Raw genomic sequence first — 16,716 nt, forward strand, 5'->3', positions numbered from 1 at the left:
CCCAAAATTTATAAAAAATAATCTAAAAGCTACAAATTTGTACAATACGTGCCTTTAATAGAAATTTACATTACTTTCTTAATGTTGAGATCTGACGGTAATACTATATAATACACCATTTTTTATTTTAGTAATGATGGGATCACTACTTGCTGCCACCACAGAGTCTCCAGGAGAATATTTTTATTCTGATGGTGTTAGACTAAAAAAGTACAGAGGAATGGGTTCAGCTGAAGTCTTAAAACAGCAAACATGCATGGATAGGTATTACAGGTAAAATTCTGATATGAACAATACGTGAAATGTTTCCAATATATATATATCTTGGCCCTGGAGTGTGAATCAAATTACTTTGGCACTATTAATTCTTTGTTGACAAAGTGTTACAATGCCAGCCATCACAAACTGAATGAACATAACTGCATAATAGTTGGCATTTTGGTTGGTCTGTTTTTGAAGTTTTTTTTAACTTCTGCTCCTCGTTGCCCATATGTTAGTGGATACTGTATGCACCAAAGCAAGGATACTGTAGCAAGAATCAAAACCGCTGCATTGAGTCATTCAAATATCTTGCACCACACTTTCACAAATTCCATTTTGTAACATTTCAGACAGCCAAGTTTCAACAATGGTAAGAAATGAACATAATTATCCTATCATTGTTGCAAACAGCTTGTCTGAAAATGCCGGTCAAAGAAAATTTGCGAAAGTTTTTTATGGTTTTTAGTTCATGATATTCACAGAGATATCCATTTAGAAACTAACATATTTTTCAGTGAAAAGGGTTCTCCTATTATTGCTCAAGGTGTATCTGGGACTGTGCAAGACAAAGGATCAGTTCATACTTTTCTTCCTTATTTAACTGCCGGTATACAACATGGCTGTCAAGATGTTGGCAGTAAAAGTTTGTCAAGATTAAGGTATTATTATTAAACTTGATTTATTGTTTTTTATTACTAAGGTTTTTCGATCCTACACTTTTAGGTCTTTTGATTGCTGCAATGTAAAATCCAAATAAGGACTATATTTGCGCCTGTTAGTACACGATGAAAAGGCAAAATTCGGTATTATAATTGTATAAAACCTTAGCACGTAATTTATAGAAATACACTATGAAATTCTAAACCAATGACGATTTTCTAGCATTTTATCTTCATTTGTCACTGCAGTTTTATCAATTTTAGTGGTTAGTCTTTGCTTCGCTCGGTAAAGAAAATTGACTTGCTATTTTATTCAGGGCAATGATGTACAGTGGTGAGCTTAAATTTGAACGTAGATCTGCATCAGCACAAGTGGAAGGAGGAGTACATGGTCTTTATTCGTAAGTTATGATATTTAATATTTTCAATGACGTAAAATAAACATTTTTTCAATTCTCATTACTCTTGTTTCAGATATGAAAAAGCATTCATGTAATCCACGCCTATCATTTCTGTACGAGATTGCACCATGAACAATGTTTGTATGTTTGACCCAGCATATATTTTTTTTTAATTTGTAAATTGCTGTGGTACTGCCAAAAACCTTAAGAAGCTGTAATCGTGTGCCAATTGATTTATCTTAACAACAATTTTTTTCTTCAAGTCAAGTACCATCTGTGGATCGGTGTTTAATTTAAGCTTGTGCTCTGTAAATGTATTAATGTGCATATGAGTAAGAGTTCATCATAATGTAATTGTGTAATAGATTTGGTCATTGTGTTTTACCCTTTAGCGAATCCACAATACTTTATTTGCTGGCTCTACATTTTGAGTTCTATTTACTTAATTAGTCTTCCTCAGTACTAAAGTAATTTATGGATATATTTCCTTTGCAATTTTTTGTGATTTCATGCTTTAATTTCACCCTGCACTTTCTTTAGCTTATAGTATTTATGTTTAATCTATAAATAATATTAAATCCTTTTATTTACCCAATAATCCTTTATAATAATTATTCGGATAAAAGAACTTCTATTTATTTTGACATTTTTTGTTGTTCAAGTTAATAGGTAAATTTATGATGCCCTATTTTCATTTTGAGTCACTGCTGTCGTTCAGTAAGCGCTACATTGCCTAGTATGTCTTTTACACTGTGTTTCATCTCTTCATAGCCATGTTGGCAAAACAAATACAAGAGCAAAATAGCGGGGTGTATGTGTCATCATAACTCGTCCTTTTTCACATTGATAGGTCTTTTTCATATGCGGCAGTGTCTTCGGACCAGTAGTTTTCAATAGGTGGTGGTGGCAGGGGTATTGTAGATTCAGCAGAGACTGACTGTTCTTGCAATCCGAGTAAGAGGATATTTTTTTCATTCAATACAGGGGCACAAACAAACATGCGTCTTGCCAGAATAGAAAAAACAACTGTTTTGGTGAATAGCTAGTTGGTGAGGACCACGACGTTTGGCGTCGTCAAGACTCCCAATTTAAACATTGTTTTGTGTCGGTCGGTATGCATATATATATTGAAGGTCATCTTGTCTCCTGAACATTTTATTTCCACCTGGATTGAACTGTCAGAATTGGTTACCACAATATAAAAAAGACGGATAATGGGTCATCATCGAGTACAATTACATGGGTAAAAATAATCGCGCGGGCTTAATGTTTGCGTACATCAGTAACTCTTTTGGGATAAAATTAACCTATTTTGGACGCCGTCCTCCCGCGCGCTTTCGTTTCACAGACGAATATTGTGTCCTCCATACATCAGTACAATCTTGGATTTGGAGAACTGCGCTGTACTGCAGTGACACATTTTAAGACAATATTACGTGCACATACTTTTTATGCTTGCTATTAACACAAGGGAGCTATGCTCAAATATATGGACACGTCACAAGGTATTTTTTATTCTGACACATAAAAAACGAATCTCTTGAAGTCTACAGAAATTTTTTAAATAAGTAAAAGTAATAGCCTTCTGGCCAAAAAATCAATCTTCAACTACTAAAAATTTCAAAGCAATTGGTTCAGTAATCAAAGAGAAAAGCGACTTTTTAAAAACGTGTCGAAGAACAACAACAACATAATATTGTAACGATCGTTATGTCCACTAACGTGTCCAATAACTAAAACTTATAGTGTAAAATCCAATAACACTATATTCAATAAATATCGCCGGTGATGATTAAGTACCCGTTCATGCAATTTATTCTTGGATAGCTCGTTGGCATCGTATCATAACAATTTCATTCGGGTCAAAAGTTCTAATACAACATATATATATAGCCTATATAGTATATATAATAACAAAATGTTGCAGCACATACTACCATAAGTTTGTTTTGACTCCATAATCAGCATAATAGACGATAAAATAATCAATAAAAACAAAAGAAATAAAACTGAATATAGAATCGAGAGAGCAAACCAAACCTCAAGTAAGGTTTAAAACGCACAAATTATAGATGGAAAGAAAGGTATTGTTAAAAGAAGTAGTAGGCTACGACTTCCTCCACCACCAAGTCCATGCATCTGAGAACTAACGAATCCCATACCCGACATGGAATGGTAACCGGACGAGAGGCCGTGGTTCGCCATATGGTTAAGCCGTATTATCGGCTTTCCACTCCCCCGGGATAAATATGTAAAAAAAAATCCCAATCCTAACGGAACTTCACAGCTGGTCCGCTCGTTCATGGATTTTACATAACAACAAGTTATGCATTGTCTCTGGCCAGGTCTGAGTCTCGGTCACGTCAACGACTAACATACGGGTCACGTCCAGCAAACGACGGCGAACGTTTGTGTAGATTATAAGCGACTTAACACTTATGATGAGGCTCTACAAGAAGCCTATAACGTGTTGGGCGGTGACACTTCGCGCTATTAACTTCCCCTGATGTATAACCTGCCAGGTTTCTCGATAATTAACAACTCCACAACTTTGAATATGAACGAAATGTAATGCAGTCGATAAAATACCAGTCTACATGCACAAGTACGATATAGACGAATAAATAAACGACGAAATTGTGTGATGATAAGAACAAATAATTCCAGTATTGTAGAGACACAAACGATCACAGTATTGTAGAATGTAGACGTCCAAATAAAGTTATGTTGAGGTTGAGGTTGAGGTTGAGGGTTGCTAAAGTTTACGACCAACCCAACAGGCAGGTTAATAACATACTTAATTCTAAAGATGCAAACAATAGCAACATTACAATATGAAAACAAATCAAACCCTATTATTTAACTTAAAGACAAGCGAATAAATCCGCTCATTACGGCATATGAATTAGCATTACTAACAGACTAACCGGCAAACTCTTAGCACAAATAAATTGTAAACAGCCGACTGGCAATGATTTGAAATAATAAACAAACACAAAAACGAGAGAAAAGAAAAATCGATAAAAGACTTTGTTCCCGCCGACAGGCCTATTCCTACCCACGAACAGATGGTGCAATCGCCTTGAAGGGAGTAGTTTATTAGCGGTCATTCGACAAAAGTGCAATGACCGATTTCTCTCGAAATAACCCCGGGTCAAATATATGCCAAATAAAACAAAGAAACTTTGTCTGTAACATTCCCGGCCTCAAAATAACGAATTGAACAAAAGTTATTTTCAAACATTTAAACAAAATACAGACAAGTTTCTTTCCCATCACTAGTTAACATTTGGTGCAATTCGAAACGAAATGTGTAAATCAAAATATGTACAAATCAAGGTGATTCTAAGTAACATAGCTTCCTTATGTCCCGAATGTAAGTCGACTTTGCTGTTCTAACGCGAACTCGACGAACATTTCCATATTCGTCTGGATAAACCTCTTCCACAAGAGCTTTAGGCCAAGACCCACGAGGAGAGTTCTCATCCATAACCAGCACTAAATCTCCAACAGCAAAATTCCTCTTTTGTTGTTGCCATTTTTGACGAGTCTGTAGTATTTGCAAATACTCCTTCACCCAACGATTCCAAAATTGATCTGCCATCCACTGAACCAACTTCCATGATTTTCTGTATCCATCAGCCTTGAGAAATATATCAGATGGATATGAAGGATCTAGACGTCCAGTCAGTAACATTCCAGGTGTTAACGCTTTCAAATCCTTAGGGTCATCTCCAACGGCTGTGATTGGTCGGTTATTCAGTATCCTTTCTACTTGTGTCAGGAATGTGTAGAAAGATGCCTCCGTCAGATGCCGTTCCCCAACAAGAGCAGTTAACACTTTTCTGACAGAGCGTATCATGCGTTCCCAACAACCGCCCCAATGACTGGCAGCAGGAGGGTTAAAATTCCACTTTATTTCTCTTTGGCTGAGACTCTGATGAACCGACTCGTTCCATCTTTGCACACCCTCCTTCAGATATTTGTTAGATGCAGTAAAATTTGTACCATTGTCAGAAAACACTTCCAAAGGCAAACCCCGTCTTGCAGTAAAACGATCAAAGGCCTCAAGAAATGCTGATGCGTCCAAAGAATTGACAACTTCAATATGGAGAGCTCTAGTAGCCATGCAGGTGAATATAGCAGCCCATCTTTTGACTTCACTCCGGCCAGACTTGATCAATACCGGTCCCATCAAATCTACTCCTGTACTTGCAAAAGGAGAATTTCCTGGTGTTACTCTAACTTCTGGTAATGGTGCCATAATTTGTGTTCCAGACTTAGAATGCATCATTTTACACTTTAGACATCTTCGTATTCGATTTCTGATTGCAGAATGCCCTTTGATTATCCAAAACTTTTCCCTGATCACAGACAAAATGTGCAATACACCACTGTGTCCTTCTTGATGATGATAATGGTCGATTATCAAGTCTGTAACATGATGATGATATGGTAAAATCAGTTGATGCTTCGATTCTCGAGATAAACTTGAGCGCTGAAGTCTTCCACCAACGCAAATTACTCCATCGATCAAGCATGGTGTCAAACTCTTCAAACTTGATGATTTAGTCAGTTTCACATCTTCACTAGAAAATGCTTCATCTTGTACAAGTCGAATGACATTAGTTGATGCCATCTTGAGTTCATCAACACTCAATCCAATTTGATGAAATTTAGGTTTATCCTTCTTACCATACTTCCACAGAAAACATTTCTTGAAGCGACACAACCAGGCAACACTTCTACATAGCTTCGTCCATGATGAATATCTTTCCAAGATTTTGAATAGAGCTGGCTTCGATTTTCCAGTTGTTGCACACACTTGACGTGTCGATTTTGTTTCTGGATCATTATCTGAAACCTGTGGTAATATCTTTGGTCTTTCAGGCCAGTTTTCCTCCGAATCACAAAGAAAGTTTGGTCCCTGAAACCACATGTTGCACTTGTTCAATTTGCTAGGCATTACTCCCCTCGAAGCAACGTCAGCTGGATTATCCTTCGTTCCCACATGACGCCACTGCGATGGCTCCGAAAGTTCATGAATGGTTGCAATTCGATTTGCAACAAAAACTTTAAATCGGGTTGACACATTATTGATGTACTGTAAAACAGACATTGAATCTGTCCAGTAGACGATCCTTTCAAATTTATATTCCAATTCCGATTGAATCATAGCACTTAGTTTTGCTGCAACCACCGCTGCGCACAGTTCTAATCGAGGAATTGATACCGCCTTTAAAGGAGTTACTCTAGATTTTCCTGCGACAAATTCACATTGAACTGCTCCAGAAGTGCAGACAACTCTTACGTATGAAACTGCTCCAAGACCAGATTCACTGGCATCACAAAAGGTATGCAACTGCATCTTGCATGATTCATACCTAGTTCCATGCAGCCATCTTGGTACCCTCACTTTTGCCAATTCAGATAATTGTCCAATCCAATTCTCCCATAGTTTAATTGCATCCATAGGAAGGTCATCATCCCAGCCGAGATCCTGGGCACACAAACGTTGCAATAACTTCTTCATTGGCAACAGGAATGGGCCCAGCATACCCAACGGATCAAAGACTTGACTCAGCATTGAGAGCAATCCCCTCCGAGTATGTGGTTTCTGCTGAATATCGACTTCAAATACAAAGGAATCTAGTGGAATATTCCACGACAGTCCGAGTACTTTCTGTGACGACACTTTGTCAAGGTTCAAGTTCTCTGATGAAACAGCTCTGTCAACTTCCGGTATAGAATTCATAACTTCAATGCTATTGCTAGAAAACTTCGAAAGACGGAAACCCCCATTTTCTAATAGACCGCGAACTTCTTTGATTCGTTTCAATGCAAGAGGAACAGTCGGCTCAGATCGTTCTAAGTCATCGACATAAAAACTCTTTCTAATAGCATTCAAGGTTTCTTCATCTTCATGGTTCGCATTATCTTCAGCTACTCGTTTTAAAGCGTAACATGCAACGCTTGGCGACCAATTTCCTCCAAAAAGATGAACGTTCATTTGATACTCAGCTACTGGTTGTTTGAGATCACCATCTGGCCACCATAAAAATCTCAATGCTTCACGATCTTCAGGTGTGACTAGAACCTGGTGATACATACTTTTGATATCAGCAACCACAGCAATCTTCTCTTGTGGAAATCTTGACAGGACACCAATTAGCGAATTAGTTTGAGAAGGTCCACATAGAATATTGTCATTAAGAGACGTGTCTTGGTATCTAGCAGAAGCATCAAAAACAATCCGAAACTTTCCTCCTGTGCAGTGATGAGGAAGATACCACGTCTTTTTGGTGTGTTCCAGCTTGTTATCCCAAATTCTGCTTGCATGACCATTCGATATGTATTCTTCCATTTTCTTCTTATATTTATCATGCAATTCTGGATCACGAAGCAATCTTTTCTTCAAATTGTTGAGACGTGACTCAGCAATTTTTATGTTATTTGGCAATTCTGCGTCTTTCCTTTTCCACGGAATGCTCACTTGATAATGACCATCCACTTTACAGATGGTATTTGCCATAATTGATAATGCAGCCTTATCTTCTATTAAAGGAGCAGTATCGTATGCATTGCAACCTGAAAACTCCGTTTCAAACGCTTTCTCCATTTGCTCATGTAGCCTCTCATTGTTCAAAGAAATCCATGAAACGTTGTCAACATGAGATTCATCACACTGATTGTAAGTATCATCAGGACCGAACAACGCCCAGCCTAGAGCCGTTCTTGCGGCATATGATTGACCCTTTTTCCCGCGTCTCATTCCAGAAATTACATGCGCCTCTGGAGCATCCACGCCTACCAAAATCTCAACTTTGGCATTTTCCAGCGTTGGAAAATTCAAGTCCTGAATGTGATTGCATCTTAACGAATCAGCATTCGAAGGAATGTTAATCTCCAGATCGGATGGAAGTCTATCCAGAACTCTGACGCCTTTGATGTGAATTGAATGCACTTCACGCAATCCACGGATATTCAATGATACTCGAGCACTGTCAGTCTTAACGACACCACCCAAGGTTTTCAAAACAATTTCATCTTTGATACCTTTTATGCCAAGCCTCTTCATCAAATCATTTGTACATAGCGATACATCAGAACCATCATCTAGAAAGGCATACGTGTCGCAAGATCGGCCATCCGATCCCCAACATCTAACTGGTACTACCTTCCTACGAATATGTGATGCTGTCTCCCTTGATGAACAAAATGATGATGAAACATGAGCCCCAGTCTTTTCAGCTGGTTCAGACCCGGCCTCCTTCGATGATGAATAACTACTGACTTCATGTTTCTCAGACTGAGTGTCGTCAGTTGAGTTACGCAAGTCAACTTTAGAGTTTGTTTGTCCATTTTTTGAATGCTTAAAGTGCAACAGTGTATGATGTTTTAGATCACAGCCTTCCACTCTACAGTGAATTTTAGATTGACACCGGCTTGTCCAGTGACCAGGAATCAAACAATTAAAACAGATATTCTTCTGTCGCACAAACCTGTGTCTGAATGAAACTTCTTTTTCTTTGAATTTTGCACAATTCCACAATCGATGACTACCGTCACACATCGTGCACTTCAACTCATGACTTTTACGTTTTGGAATGTCCTTACTAGAGTTTTCTTCGGATATGAGAAAGGATGACACCTTGCGATTACTACGAGTACCTCCCAAGTCGTCAACTTTCTTCTTCCTTTGTGATTCACGAGCAAGTTTGCCAAAACCTGATCGATTGACATTTGACACAGATTCCATAAATGATAAGAGTGTATCGAAGTTTACCAAGTCTCCAGCATTATAACGATCATTGGCCAAATTTGCAAATTTCCACAAATGCTGAGATGGAAACCTTTTGACAATTTTTCTCAGTACAGTTAAGTCATCCAAATTGGCTCTAATACCAAATTGTGAAAATGTTATAAATGTGCTTCTTGCTTGAGTAAGCAATTTATCCCAAGCTTCAATGTCATTAACTTTTATTGCGGGTCCCTCACACAACAAATTAAGATGTGCATCAATGATTAAATGAGTCTGACCATAATTTCGATGAAGAATATTACGTGCCAAATTGTATCCCTCTTCTGATGGTAAATTTCCACATGATTTTATAGCTTCCTTTGCTTCACCAGTGCAATGAGATATTAGATAATTTAATTTTGTAGCAGTGTCCAGTTTGCATGATCCAATATAGTTATTGAATTCACGAACGAATTCAGGATATTTTAGTACGTTCCCGTCAAATACAGAAAGCTTAATCTGAGGTAATGTGAATCCCTGCTTGATTATATTTGCCACATCAGTCATGCCCGCCATCATCGCCCTGGTCAATTGCGCTACAGCATTCAGGGTCATGTTAGGCATTTCAGTAGCAAAAGGCTTGGCCACATCTGGCGCCCTCATGCCTCCCCTAACATCATCATACACGATATCATGCTTGGCAGATTTGAAATCAGGCTTAATCTCTGGCTTGACGTAATTAGGCAACAATAATTGCTCCGCACTAATCTGTGGATCTAGTGGTTGCTCGCAATTATCAGGTAAAATAGGACTCACCAATATCTTCTGAGTCACAGGCACCTCATGCTCCTGGCTTGAGTAATGGATAGGTATGCCTGGATCCAACATGCAAATAGGCCGCTGTACAATTTCTTCCGCAGTAGAATGTTTATCCTGATCCGTATTTACAATTTTGAAAATACTCCTGTTACAATCCTCATTAAAATCTAATATTTCCGATTTATCATCATGTTTATTTAATATTTGTGCATCATGACTTGGCACAGAAAACAGTCCCTTCCCCCCTGGTGTCTTCACGTATTCCATCAATCTCTTCGGTGATAAGGTAGTAAAGGATTCCACATCTTCTTCTTCATCATCCCGCGTTGAGCCTTTGCTTGATCTTGCCGCGACGCTTTCCAATTCTATCTTCGCTTGTTCTGCTTCCGTTTCCGCATCCAATATACTTCGCTGAAGTTCAAGTTGGACACGTTTACGCTCAAGTTCAACACGTTCGCTCTCAAGCGCAGCTTCCTTTTTTGCCCGCTCCAACTTTAATTGCGCTAAACGTAGATTACGCTCGGCCTTGGCTTGATCCGACTTCATCGACGATGTTATCGATGTCCGAGACGACGACATTTCGACAATATAAACGCTTAGATGTTTCCTTTCAATTGATTTACGATAAAGTTCACACGATCAAAGTATCCACGAATGGCGAGTGTCACGAAGCCAATATTTAGCAACAAATGTAGATTATAAGCGACTTAACACTTATGATGAGGCTCTACAAGAAGCCTATAACGTGTTGGGCGGTGACACTTCGCGCTATTAACTTCCCCTGATGTATAACCTGCCAGGTTTCTCGATAATTAACAACTCCACAACTTTGAATATGAACGAAATGTAATGCAGTCGATAAAATACCAGTCTACATGCACAAGTACGATATAGACGAATAAATAAACGACGAAATTGTGTGATGATAAGAACAAATAATTCCAGTATTGTAGAGACACAAACGATCACAGTATTGTAGAATGTAGACGTCCAAATAAAGTTATGTTGAGGTTGAGGTTGAGGTTGAGGGTTGCTAAAGTTTACGACCAACCCAACAGGCAGGTTAATAACATACTTAATTCTAAAGATGCAAACAATAGCAACATTACAATATGAAAACAAATCAAACCCTATTATTTAACTTAAAGACAAGCGAATAAATCCGCTCATTACGGCATATGAATTAGCATTACTAACAGACTAACCGGCAAACTCTTAGCACAAATAAATTGTAAACAGCCGACTGGCAATGATTTGAAATAATAAACAAACACAAAAACGAGAGAAAAGAAAAATCGATAAAAGACTTTGTTCCCGCCGACAGGCCTATTCCTACCCACGAACAGATGGTGCAATCGCCTTGAAGGGAGTAGTTTATTAGCGGTCATTCGACAAAAGTGCAATGACCGATTTCTCTCGAAATAACCCCGGGTCAAATATATGCCAAATAAAACAAAGAAACTTTGTCTGTAACAGTTTGCATAATTCGAAGGTCAATTAATTGGCACAAACGAACGTGATAAACAATTTCGTACAGGAAACGAGAAGATTCGCGTTTCGAGAGAGGCAGGTTGTAATGTTAATGGTTAATGTTAAGATTAATGGGGGGAATGGGATTAAATAAAAAAATGATAAACAAAAACATGGAAACAAAAAAAAATATTTATTTATATATTTATAATAAAATGATTTGATACCAAAATATTAATACGAAAATTCCGTTTGGCATTGGAATTTATTTGGCACAAAAAAAAAAAAAAAAAGGTTGTAATGTTACTGTATATTTATGTAGGTCTTCGTACATAATCAAATATGTTCCTCCCTTCCCTCACCCCAGGAAACTATATTATTCTTTTGCAATTAGGGCAATCCATGGCATGGAAACAATGTTTCGCTTTATACTGAACTAACTGCAGCAAGTAGAGTTCATGTTTATACGGAGCACAAAGTTCTGAAATTGCAATTGTCAACAAGAGTCATATTGCTTCGAGCATTACCGGTACGGTAGATGTCACATACTTCTGTACTTACATATAAATGTATGTATGTTTATTCGTCTTGTAATAGTGAAAAATAAATAATTTTTTTTTACATGCTTTATCTTAAAAATAATTGTAATCGTATAAAATGATGATTATGAAAAAAATGGAATTATGGAAAAAATGAACCGTGATGAATTCTTCCTTGGAACAACCATGAATAAAATGTAAAACATATTATTAATGTACTGTTGGTAATTCTTTTTGATATTATTTTATATGTTATTTTTCATTAAAAAAAAAATGAAAAATAAATTGCCAATTATTATTAAGACAGGATGCATGCACAAGATCTACTGGACTAAAACACAAATGTACGGCATGTACCCCTTATGACAAATATAAAACAAAAAACGTTAGAATAAATATGTATAGGCCTAATATGGTCCCTTATATAGACAGTTGTGCAATGTCAGAATGTGGGGCAATGGGTTGATTGGAGTGGTGAAAGTGATAATGGTGGAGTATGCAAAACTGTTTATACAGGGGAGTTTATAAGACAATATATATAAATAGAGCCAACACAACACCAGGTACAGGTACATAATGATGAAATCAAGATTTAGGCATAAATACAGCACCTTTGAGTGGTGAGACCATATAATTTAAATGGGCCAAGTATTAAAAGTGAATGTCGGTTCTTGTGTCTATATGGTATGCGGCACTCAAGGGTGATAGTAGAGTCTTCAATAGAATATGGCTATTTCAGCAAAAATGTGAACCATGCAGATTTTGATAAAATACTTCATTTCGCGTATCAAAATTTAGGTTTTCTTGTTTTATATATTAAATTAAAGCAGAATGTAGTAAGAATATAAAATAAAAATAAACTTGATGAAAAGCATTTCAATAAAACCTACCATGATTGCATTTTTGCCAGAAGAAAAGAAATGTATAAAAGTACTATTCAATTGAGGCTATTACATTATAACTGTACTGACTTATGCATTCTTGCTATTATGGTACGGTACTGTATTAGTGAAATTGTGTCTTTTAGTACGATTTATTTTTGTTTAATTTCTTTAGGCTCAATAGGTCTAGCCTAGTCCTAATTGTCAATTTCTTTTAGATATTTAGAAGTTATCTGTGTAATAATAAATACTTCCATGATGGATAACAGAAAACGTGCTCCTGTAATAGTGATTTCAAATGATGTTCTGGATGATCTATGCAGCCGATTTTTATTGAATATTCCAGGACCTGAGAAAGATGATATGGTTCGTCTCTGTTTTCAAATTGAATTGGCCCATTGGTTTTATTTGGATTTTTATCGAACAGAAAATCAGGATTTACCTGACTGTCGTGTACGAGATTTTGCGAAAATTATTTTTGAAAACTATCCATTCCTGCTCAAACCGACTGGTGCTAATATTGATGAGGTAATAGATCGTTGGAGAGAATACAAACGTAGTGTTCCAACTTATGGTGCAGTTATCCTGGACGAAACTATGGACCATGTTTTACTTGTTCAAGGTTTTGTTGTTAAATCTAGCTGGGGATTTCCAAAAGGGAAAGTAAATAAAAATGAAAAGGCGGAAGATTGTGCTGCTCGTGAAGTTCTAGAAGAAACAGGATTTAACATAAAACCATACATGAACACAACAGAATATGTTGAACAGAGATTCAACGAACAACTCACAAGGTTGTATTATGTGGTTGGTGTGCCCTGCATGACAAAATTTTCTCCTAAAACACGAGGGGAAATTAAAAGTGTAGAGTGGTTTAATATGGATGACTTGCCATGCCATAAAAAAGACATGACCCCCAAACAAAATTTATCTATGGCACCAAATAATTTTTTTATGGTGATACCTTTTGTTGCAAAGATACGAAAATGGATTGCAGGACAGAGAAATCGCTTTCAGAAGACCCAGAAATCTTCGAAACCATCAACACCAGTGAAAAAAATCCATCATTCAGGTAGCAATCATAAACTTGAAGGTCTCAGCAAAGCTCAGTTTGAGCATCTATCAAGCACAAATCCTCTACCAGTTGTGAATAAGAAAGAAGATTCTTTAAGAGAAGCTGAAAGACAAAGACAATATTTTGCACAAGAAAACAACCTACAATTAGAAAAAATTCTACGAATTAAATCTGGAAAAAGTTCTCCTCAACCACAAAAAATTCAACCAAGAAACAGGTCTAATTCTCCTCATCATAAGTTGTCTTCGCCTGTGGGATATAGCTATGTCTCGAATCGTGGCCGAGGACGAATTTTATACAGTGAGGCCATGCCCGAATGTTGGAAAAACTTTCAGTTTGATTTAGCCTCGTTGCAGAAGGTCATTGATGAGTTTACACCGTAGTTATTAGTTACTACCTGATAACTATTCCCTTATGCATTTTTATCGTTGAAGGCTTTTGCACTGTTTAACAAATTTAAAATAAATGATTTTGTTTTACAGAATAGTGTTATTGGATTTAAATGAGATGAAATTGTGTTTTATTTTTTTTAAAGGAAATTTGTCAGAAGCAAAATTTGCTCTTTCACTCACTGAGAAATAAAGGTCGTTGATCTCTAAGCAAAGTTACAAACGTCCGCTAATGTGTCAAGAGCTACACAGACTATATATAGAGTTATAAGATAGAATTACACATTGGTAAATACCAATTGACAGAAAACATTTAAAAGCTGTTTCTGTCAATACAATCAGGAAAACAGTTATAAGGTAGTGAATTCCACATAACTGAAGTTCTTGAAAAATATTTTTGGTCATTTTGACTGGTAGGTACACTGACACTAAACTGGGGTGAGTGCCAACCAAGTTTGACCACTGAAAACTTTTTTAGAAATAAATCCAGAAGAACACAGTTCATTATAATATCTGTAAAATGTTCACAGTGATGCAACATTCTGTTGATGGGAAAGACCTTGGCAGTTCAGATGACAATTACATAGTATGAGATTAAAAAGTAATTTGAATTTACAACATCTTGTCTAACATGTATGATTAATTTGAGTTTGTCTCCACGCATAGATAGACAAGACAAAAGGGAAAGCCACACCAAGCCTCAAAATTTTATATGGTTTTCTCTTTTGTACCGGATAATTGTTTTGGTATTTCAGAGCTATTCGAATTATCCACCTGGCCTTAGCATTTACACCAAAGAATATATAACGTACAATCTGGTCATATAACTTTGAATAAAACTATTACATTTCATATCACTGTGTGCTAGTTAGTGTCTATTAACAGATTATGTGTTGAATACAATGATTTACCATTTATATAGACTTTTCTGTGGTTGAATCAAGTAGCCTTTTGCATATTATTTTAATCAACAAGGAAAAGTCTTTATGTATTGGTGTTTATTATTTCATCATTTCTTGTTTATTTCCTTTGGTTTTGTTAATTCTTCAACTTCAAAGGTATGAGCACTGATAGATCTTTATATTTATCTAGAGAAGTGATTCTCAATCTTTTATGACTTGTCCCCTTCTGGGGTATATAATCACCCGTGGCCCCCTTCTGGAGGATATAAGCACTCGTAGCTCCCCTTGCATAACCCCCTTCTGAAGAATATAAGCACTCGTATTTTTTACTGAAAATGCAAAGAGTTTCTAATTAAGAAACTAATTTTACGATCGATGACGCTATTAGAGATATTAGCATTCTGTAATTCACTAGACTTTTTAGTTTGGAATTTGGGTCCAAACTTCATACCTGCAAGTAACAATGATTTATACTTACATTTGTTTTGATAAAAGTATACAAGTTGTAATAGAAAAGCAGTTAATAAAAGACAACTTTTAAGAAATTGGTTCAATTCCGTTTACAATTATGTTTAATTGAATCCTTTCCCACTGAAAGTTTAAAACATTGGGTTGGAAATAATGTAAGACTTTTTTTGAATGCACTGGAGTTTTTTTTTCAATTTTCTGACATCAAGCAAGATTTGTTTTTATTCATCACTTTGTACATAAAAAACTGATATAATATCAAACTTATTGCGGATATAGGTTGAAATATTTTATTCAATTTTGATGATGTACATGTTTATTTATGTAACAAGAGAGCAATTCTCAAATATATGGGAACGAAGGAACCTCATCAGTACCTGTATGGTAAGAAAGGAGATTTTTCAACTAATGTCACCCCAGCAACAATTAGCAAAACGAAACATATGTATACTTTGTGTACAAAAAGTGATACTTAATCCTCTCAGCACCCATCCATCAGTATGTCCGACACTTTTGTGCTTTTATTCTGTTCACCACATGTTTTTATCTTTGTATGTTTGTTCCCTTTCGAGTTGAAATATGAGCCAAGTAAACTTGAAGATGTGTTGTCTTTATATTAGCACCAATTGTCACTGGGTAAGCCTTGTCTAAAATAAGCAACAGGGAAAAAAATATAATTCTATTCTTGTGAGAAAAATTATGATTAGTCAGTTCCAATCTAGGAATTTGGGGATCTTAAAATATGAGCTTCTCTAAAATGTTTCATCTTCTGGTTCCGTGGATGAGCTGATAGATCAACTACTCACAGAAATCTGTGGGACTCGGGCTGAAACAATTTATTCAAAATAAATGTAATGTACTGCATCTAAGGCTAATATCAGAGTGCTTCTTCAAACATCAATCATTGGAGGGATGAAGGTTTTGATTTGTATTGTCATAATTTATTTTCCTACATTTCTGCAAGAAAAATTTTTTTCATCCAAGGTGTTTTATCATCGCAAGGCTTCGCGATGTGCAGTAATGTACGAGTAACTTGAGAAATATAAGTTTGCAGCCGTGAGAGATATCGTATTTCCCCGAAAATAAGACAGTGTCTTATTTCAATTTTCTTTCG

At 36.5% G+C, this 16,716-nt stretch overlaps 3 protein-coding genes across 7 annotated transcripts in view; 2 read left to right on the forward strand and 1 right to left on the reverse strand.

The window, feature by feature from the left end:
• LOC120345456 (inosine-5'-monophosphate dehydrogenase 1-like) overlaps positions 1-2,131 on the forward strand; it is a 149,280-nt gene extending 147,149 nt beyond the window's left edge. For all 5 annotated transcript variants that reach the window (XM_039414909.2, XM_039414912.2, XM_039414911.2 and 2 more), the window contains 4 exons: positions 132-273; positions 777-920; positions 1,238-1,321; positions 1,395-2,131. In XM_039414909.2, the coding sequence (XP_039270843.2) occupies positions 132-273; positions 777-920; positions 1,238-1,321; positions 1,395-1,416 (392 nt within the window). In that variant the 3' untranslated portion in view covers positions 1,417-2,131. The remainder of the gene's footprint in view (positions 1-131; positions 274-776; positions 921-1,237; positions 1,322-1,394) is intronic.
• Positions 2,132-4,655: 2,524 nt separating this feature from the next.
• On the reverse strand, positions 4,656-10,460 carry LOC144425871 (uncharacterized). Its single transcript, XM_078115628.1, has one exon. It carries the CDS (start codon positions 10,458-10,460, stop codon positions 4,656-4,658), a length of 5,805 nt encoding a protein of 1,934 aa, XP_077971754.1.
• A 2,491-nt stretch (positions 10,461-12,951) lies between these two features.
• Positions 12,952-16,199, forward strand: LOC120345531 (m7GpppN-mRNA hydrolase-like). The gene has a single exon (XM_039415012.2). It carries the CDS (start codon positions 13,027-13,029, stop codon positions 14,224-14,226), a length of 1,200 nt encoding a protein of 399 aa, XP_039270946.2. The 5' UTR covers positions 12,952-13,026; the 3' UTR covers positions 14,227-16,199.
• The last annotated feature ends 517 nt before the right edge of the window (positions 16,200-16,716 follow it).

Source organism: Styela clava, chromosome 8, assembly GCF_964204865.1.
Source record: "Styela clava chromosome 8, kaStyClav1.hap1.2, whole genome shotgun sequence".
Lineage (NCBI taxonomy): Eukaryota > Metazoa > Chordata > Ascidiacea > Stolidobranchia > Styelidae > Styela > Styela clava.